This window comes from Xiphias gladius, chromosome 2 (genome assembly GCF_016859285.1).
Source record: "Xiphias gladius isolate SHS-SW01 ecotype Sanya breed wild chromosome 2, ASM1685928v1, whole genome shotgun sequence".
Classification (NCBI taxonomy): domain Eukaryota; kingdom Metazoa; phylum Chordata; class Actinopteri; order Istiophoriformes; family Xiphiidae; genus Xiphias; species Xiphias gladius.
This window is the reverse complement of record NC_053401.1, coordinates 16829188-16836912: the sequence shown is the minus strand read 5'-3', so window position 1 is coordinate 16836912 and position 7725 is coordinate 16829188. Positions and strand designations below refer to the sequence as shown.

The 7725-nt window shown below is 37.8% G+C and overlaps 1 protein-coding gene across 1 annotated transcript in view; it reads left to right on the top strand.

The window, feature by feature from the left end:
- The window catches only part of ntf3 (neurotrophin 3), a 64839-nt gene extending 61887 nt beyond the window's left edge, over positions 1 to 2952 (top strand). The window contains exons 3-4 of the mRNA XM_040149117.1: positions 1956 to 2050; positions 2821 to 2952. Coding sequence (XP_040005051.1) covers positions 1956 to 2050; positions 2821 to 2844 — 119 coding nt within the window. The 3' untranslated portion in view covers positions 2845 to 2952. The remainder of the gene's footprint in view (positions 1 to 1955; positions 2051 to 2820) is intronic.
- Positions 2953 to 7725: the final 4773 nt, after the last annotated feature.

The window sequence follows — 7725 nt, the reverse complement described above, 5'->3', positions numbered from 1 at the left end:
CACCTGCATCACTAAGATCTCACTCTCTATTTTGCTTACCAGAAGAGATAATTCACCTTGGATGCACTCAGCACAACTGTGGATTTTTCTTTATCAGTTTTAAATAGAATTTATTAAGAAATTATATCTACAATTAATCTTCCAAACAAAAAAACGCACATAACATACACTACAACATATAGAGTCTGACAAATAAATGGGTAACACAAAAACTAATCAACCTTTATTACCAAGATTTGGGTCATTTCGTTTGTTTCTTTTTTTAAAATGGTTTTTAAAAATGTCTGAAAATGTAAATTCATATGAAAATGCCAAATTTTGTAAAATTCCCTTGGCCCTCCCTTTATTTGTTTAATAAGGTTGATCAAGCATCAAGTAATTTTAAAGCTGAATCCACCATTGTTAAGGAATTGGAAACATACTTTTCCTAGCTGCCAATAGTGCGAGATCAGTATGTATTTTATCATGTGAGCTCCAGCTGTCTTGTCTATTAGTACCTAATAAACAAAGTCCAGAATTTAATGATACATCATAGTGCATGCACAAAGATATATATTGACAACAGGTTTCGAAATTGAGGTGAAGATGTTCACAAGACCAAAAGATATGCAAAAAAACTCCCTCTTTGCTTAAAACAAAACACATTTCACCATTCATCTTATGCATCTTCTCTGGGGTATAACACATTCTATGCACCATCTTAAAAATAATTAACTTGTGTTGTAAACATTGTGTAACATTTATGAACTGATGATTTCCAGTCCTCCTTGTCAATATTATCCACATTTGGACGGAATTTTCATACTCCTACCGCAAATTACCTGAGCATGTGTCACTGCCCCACCAGAGAAGTGGCTTCTCAAATAGAGCAGTAACACTGGTTCTTTACTTCTCAAAACCATTTGTAAGAACTCGCAACAAAGTTGCTAAAACCTTATCACCTCAATCCAAATGATAAAATACGATTTTAGAGCATGGATATACAATATATCCTGACAACTGTCCCAAGAACCTTCGCAGACAACTACTGCATTTACAACTGGCATTAATTTATGCATACTGTAACTGGATTTCCAGGATTTAAAAAAAATGGAAGTCAATGCAAGGTCTAAACGCATATAGGACACATTGTGATTGGAATGCAATCACCTTGGCCAAAGCACCTCTCGAGGTTGGTTGGCTTGCAATGTGATTTGATTTCATCAAGGTGTAACTACAATTTGTACAGTGTTCATATTCTTAAAAAAATTTGTTAAGCAAGTTGAAATGTCACCAAATTCTACGTCTTTCGGTCTCAGCATAGGCAAGCCTGACAAACGCAACAAGTAATAGCAGTATCTGGCAAGTCCCAAGTAGTTTAAAAATAAATTATGTCCATTCTGACCAGTACCTCCCTTGACCTCAGACACACCATGTTTGTCCACAGTTACATATCTGGATGGGGGGAAGACAATGATAATGACAACGCTTATTGATACCAGGTGACAGTAAAGGTCTGTGGATTGTATGCCATTATATCTATATTATATTTAGATGTCAGGTGTAAATGGGGCCAGTACTGTATGTCATGATGCTCTTCTATATTCTACAGTATAAATAGATTTTCTGGGGGCCAATGGAACAACCTGCACAGTGACATCTTGTCACTGCATAAAAACATTATGGCATATGTGTTAGCAATTGGTTGTCTATTTAAACATGTGGCACATGTAGAGCAACATTAGCATTCATTTGGAGTCGTGTTTCTGGACTGACAATGAATGAGAGTCCAATATTCACTCTCTTTTTAACCCTGGTTTGGACATCACAGGCCTGCTAAAAGATGCTAAAATGCATCTTGAGGGGTAATGCTAATTCTCTGTGGATTCATCACTACGAGCGACTCCTTTGACATTACACATTTTCAACATGGACAAAAAAGTCGCCTCTAACCCTGTGTATACCCCATGTTTTAGGAGAAAGAGCAGCAGTGGTGGACTCATGTAGCAGAGCTGACCTCCAGCCAAGAGAAGACTCTGCCAGACAGACTGGCAAGACTCAGGAGTTCAGGGTGAGGAGGACACACATACACGCATAGACATCATAATTTGAACCTTAAATGCAGACCAACAGTTAATGTCAAATACAGAGCTGACAAATAAACCAGCTGCTGTTTGACATGCCTGAGATGGTAACAGTCTGAGATTCAACACCACAGTGTGGCAGCTTCAGCAGCCACAAGGCTTCTAGTCTTTCAAAGCTATTGCAGAATAGAAAAGCTTTTTAAAGATCTGACACACGCTATTTATCAGACACTGAGGGATCCTGGATGTTATCATCAAGTTACACAGCAGTCAAAGTTCAAGGTCATTAATCAGGCATTAGTTAAAGAGACTTGTCAGTAGCTCTTCAAATGAATGGATGCTTTGAAGTTCAATGAGTGGCTTTGGTAAAGTGAAGGGTTCAAAGCTGTCATCATAGAGTTAGCTTTTACTTCACTTCACACCAGTGCCAAGTAATCATTCCTTTGTGTTTTGTTTAGCACTGGACTTCAGTGAGACCACCTGTCAATTGTGTACTGTGGGCGGGACTAATGATGACTTTAATTTTTTTCGTTGATGCTTTTCAATAAGTGACTCTCAACCAGTCTTCATATTTTCTGACCATAGCCAAAATCATTTCTGACTATATTTTAGTTTCTGGTTGAGGTAATTTGGCTAATTCTTTCCACGATCATTCAGTATATAAACTGTTAACCTTTTTATGGAGACTAGTTAAAAAAGCAAACTTGACTGTCTAAAATTTTCTCTTTCCTTCTTAACAATTTTCTCCTCCTGCAAGAGATTCAACGGAAGGTGCTGGTAGAGGAGTCGGGGCTGGAGGGCGGGGAAGCCAGCCACACAGTCAACCAACCTCTTACCAGAATATAGATGCACCATATGAGAATGTGACTCATTATAAATGTGTCTTGTGTTTCACTTTAACATCAATAAATCATCACCGTGTCAACTGAGACATTAATACAATCAGTGTAACTGAATGACATGATTAAGGGGTACAGGATTTTTTGAGAAGCCAGCAACTACAGGAATTGCAGCTTCCACATCAGTTTAATTCAGTTGTGGTGGCTGCCGCTTGCTTTGAATTGAGAAAACCAAAAATGTCAAAGGTGTGGACCAGTGAGCTAAATAGTCTATAAACTAATTTCAGACTGTGCAGCAGGTACAAATGGAAACTACATTGCTCTTGTTACATTGTTTTAAACAGCAGATAAATGAGTCCACACAGAAAACAATAAAAGTGGCTTCCCCATGCTACCACACTTCCACTGCATCACCTTTGCTCATAACTGGGGATTTCATTGCAAACTTACACTTCTGGTCTTCAAGAGCTAGTTTCAGCAACATTCAGTTTAATAGAGACAAGATTGATGCCATATTTTCACTTTTATTGTTAAATTCTTCATTTAAGCCCACAAATGAAGAACATTTCTTGTCTGATTAATGTGATGAATTCCTTAAGAGAATTGTTAAGACATTTTTGGCAGAATGTTTATCGGCTTTCTTGCGGAGAGTTAAGTGAGAAGATCAATACCACTCTCATATTTTTGCATTAAATATGGGTGTAGAGACAGGAGGTGATTTGGTTAGCTAAAGACAAAGATTAGAAGCAGGGGGAAACAGCTAGCCTGGCTCAGTAATCACCTTCCTGGAGTCTTGTCATTACCATGAGGTTGAGGAAGTCACATATAGAAATAGTTTCAGCATGCAGTGCTACATAAACTCACAACTTTGTAGTTTTCACATTTTTTGTACAGATTAAACAAACAACATTCAAAGTGTTAGTGATCTTAAGAGTGAGGTAGACTTGCTGTGTCTCAGCTTCCAGTCTATGGTAAGCTAGCAAATCATCCCGTGGTTCCAGCATTACAGTTTATACACAGATTTGACAGTGTTATCAAGATTCTTATCCAACGATCGGCAAGAAAGTGAATAAGCGTACTTCCCAAAATGTCAAACTATTTCTTTAATAGGAACCACTGTGAAAACTCCATCAACTGTAGTGTAGTCTGCTAAAAATGAAATTAAAAGTTTCTGCATTCTTCAATTAGCTGTATGAAGTTATATAACCTCTGCACAGAAAGCTTAATTTTTGCTTCACAACTTATGTTGTTTAATATGTTCACACTGCCTAATTATGAAAGTATTAAAAAAATATGAATACAGCGATGCTGAAACAAAAACAGAGGATAAGGCTTATTAATGCTTTCATTGATTTAAAGGACTGAGCTCTTTTATAACTCTTATTCAGTTGATAGTTATCTGAAACCGCAGGTGGCCTGAACGACCATGATTTAAAATTACCCCAATAAAATACTTATTTTACCTCACCATTAACAGCTGTTACTTCATCTGAGCATAGTTAAAGGTGCTGTGCAAAGGTAGATCCTAAAATTATATAATGGAGCTGAGCTCAGTTTCCTGAATGTAAAATAATAAAATAAAATAAAAAATCAGGCTACAACATCTCAACATCATCATTTTATGATGATCTCAGCTCAGGATAATGATAACACATAATGATTTATATGTGCTGTAAAGCCAGAGCTCTATTCTGTTTTAACGCTATGTCCAGTTTTGGGCCACATCATTTAAACATTTCTGTTGAATATTGCTCTAAATGGTTCATATCCAGAGAGCAAATAATGAGTTATGGTGCATGGGTTGAAGCTCTGAATGATTTATCTAGACTATACAGTGGGGTCCAGAAGTCTGAGACCACTTTCCCATTCTCCGACTTTTGGACCCCACTGTACATAAATCTACAGCATGTGTGATGTGAGCTTTGGTGTATTTGTTGATGCATCCCAGTTAATGTTTGTGTTCATGTGAATGCGTGTAGGTTTTTTATGGTTGTGGTTGTGTATTTTTGCTTGCATCTATGTAACTGTATGTGTGTATTCATATGGCAGGAAAGTCTGACTGTCTAAATAAGATTTAAGAGGTCCTGCGACTTCAGCTCCCTGTGGCCTTCTATGGTAAATGTGGGGGTAGAAGAAAAAGAAAGCAGAACATAGACAGTGATATTAATAATTATGAATCCTGAAGCTGCGGAGTCAAGTAGACAGAAAAAAATGGCTTCATATGCCCAGAGATGGTCCTGCAGAGTCTTTTGACCAACATTTATCCTTGTTAGTCAAGAATTGCATTAGATGTGCTTAGAATGTTCTCTTAGGTACAAACAAATTCATGAGAGGTACTGTGAGTCATGAACAGATAGACTTCATGTACCTTAAACCATTCCCTCTTTATTTCTTTCACAGTAAAGCACTTCTCTGCTGACACATCATTGACAGATGTAGCTTATTATTACCTCTGCCAAGGAGGTTATGTTTTCACTGGTATCTGTATGGTTGTTGGTTTGTTTGTTTATTTATCAGCAGAATTACACAGAAAGTACTTAACCAATTTGTACCAAACTTGGTGGAGGAATGGGGCATGGGCCAGAGAGGAATCCATTAAATTTTGGTGCAGATCCAGTTAAAGGGGTGGACCCAAGAATATTTTTAATCACTTTCGTTACCATTGCCATATAGGTTTTTTTTCAACATTTTCGTCAATCTTTGGCCTATCTGAAAGAACACAGCGTGTTTCCTGCAATAATACTACATCAATATTTTCAGATTTAAAATGTGGAGTAGCCCATACCTCTGTTTTTGGCCCTCTGCTTTTCTCTCTTTATAGTTTACCTCTTGGCCAAATTACATGCAGTCATGGAATTAGTTTCCACTGTTATGCAGATATCAACTGCCGCTTCCTGTAAAAGCTGATGACCATTCTCAAATTATCAAATGATCTCCTGCTTGTCTGCTGTGAAAAGCTGGATGTCAAAAAATTTCCTGCCCCTTAATTCAGATAAAACTGAGATAATGGTCATTGGCCGGGCCCAGCAGGACACCAGTTTGAACAAGTAACCCTTGACAACTGTGTGATTTCTCAAAGTATGACAGCCACGAACCTTGGTGTTACGTTTGATCCTTTCCTCTCTTTTGATCAGCCCATTAAAGACATCACCAAGACTGTCTTTTTTCACCTGTGTTATGTAGCTAAAATCCAGTTTTCTGTCCATGGCAGATGCTAAGACCCTAATTCATGCCTTTGTGCCATTCAGACCGGATTATTGTAAAATTTTGTTTTCTGGCCTGTCATGTGGTAGTACTAGAAGTCTTCAAATGGTTAAGAATACTGCAGCTAGGATTTTAATTAAATCCAGAAAATACGACCACATTACACCAATTTTAGCTTCCCTTTTCCCATGTCTCATCAGACTTTAAGGTGTTTTTGATGACTTACAAAGTCCTATATGGACAGGGCCCTTCATACCTGTTTGATCTCCTTAAATTTTATATTCCATCCCATGCTCTTCACTCTCAGAATGCAGGGCTCCTGTCTGTCTCCAGAGTTAAATAGAAGTCAGCAGCCTGCAGTGCCTTTTCCTATTGTGCCCCTCTCCTCTGGAACAACCCCCTGCTGACATCAGACTGGCTGACTCCATTGAGGCATTTAAATCCAAACTTAAAACTCATTTTTATGCTTTAACTTTCAGTTAGTGGCTTATTCTTTGATTACTTCAGGCCTGGTACCTGTTACCATTCTCCAAATCAGTCTTAGTTTCAACGAATCCATTAAACCTAGTACATACAGTATAGTCCATGTTGTCCTGCCGATGAGATTAGTGTAAACTTTCTGATAACTGCTGTATCTTTTTAATCCTCTGTTTGTTTATTCCCTAAAGCACGAGCGTCCAGGATGTGATTTGGTCATGTGGCTCAAATCCTATGTGTGAGCAGTAAATGGAAATTGCTCAATGTTCTCCCAGATCATATTCTTCATTAATGTTTACAATGTATAATGTTGTCGTCTTTATTGTCTATACTGTAAATCTATTTTGTTGCTCTATTCTTTACATAGAACATTTAATGTTCTTGCATGGGGCCCATTGATGTTTCACTATATAGGGCTCAATTAATGACTCAATAAATGAGTCTTTGAATCAATGAGTCTTAGTGAGTCTGAATCAAACTACTTCATGTAATGTGAAAGAGTCCCTGGTGGCAAACCCACACAAAAAACTCTTTAACTGCACCCAACTTCAGCTCTGTAGAGCCTTTTTTTAGCCTCTTTCATCTCACTGTTTTAGTTCTACAGGACAATAAACCTGCAACAATGATTTTTCAGACTCACTGGCAAATTGTTACTTATTTACCCATCCAGCAGTAATGGAGCAACATTAGCATTCATTTGGAGTCATGTTTCTGGCCACCTGGCAAATGTAAGTCCAATATTCACTCTCTATTAGCTCTGTTCTAGGTCTTCAGTGTGACCTCCACTAACACCTGATAGAAATATCTGGCTCTTTAGCTGCTAGATGCTCCACTGTTTAACCAGCTAGTCTCTAACTGTGTATGTAGGGTTGAAATAAGGGCTTATCATCTTCAAATATATTGGTCAATTTTCTACAGTGAAAAAGTGAAGGAGAGAGCAGAAAAAGAGGATGAATGAAGTCAAGAACTCTGGAAAGATTTGCAGTAACCTACAAACCCTCCTCTCACACTTTAAAGTTAATGTATTTACACGGATTGACAGAGAATAGGGTGTCTCCTGGCTGTGGTCTCTATGAATGTGAGTGTGTGTGTATGTGTGTGTGTGTGTGTGTGTAAATGTGCATGTGTGTGACTGTTAAAGT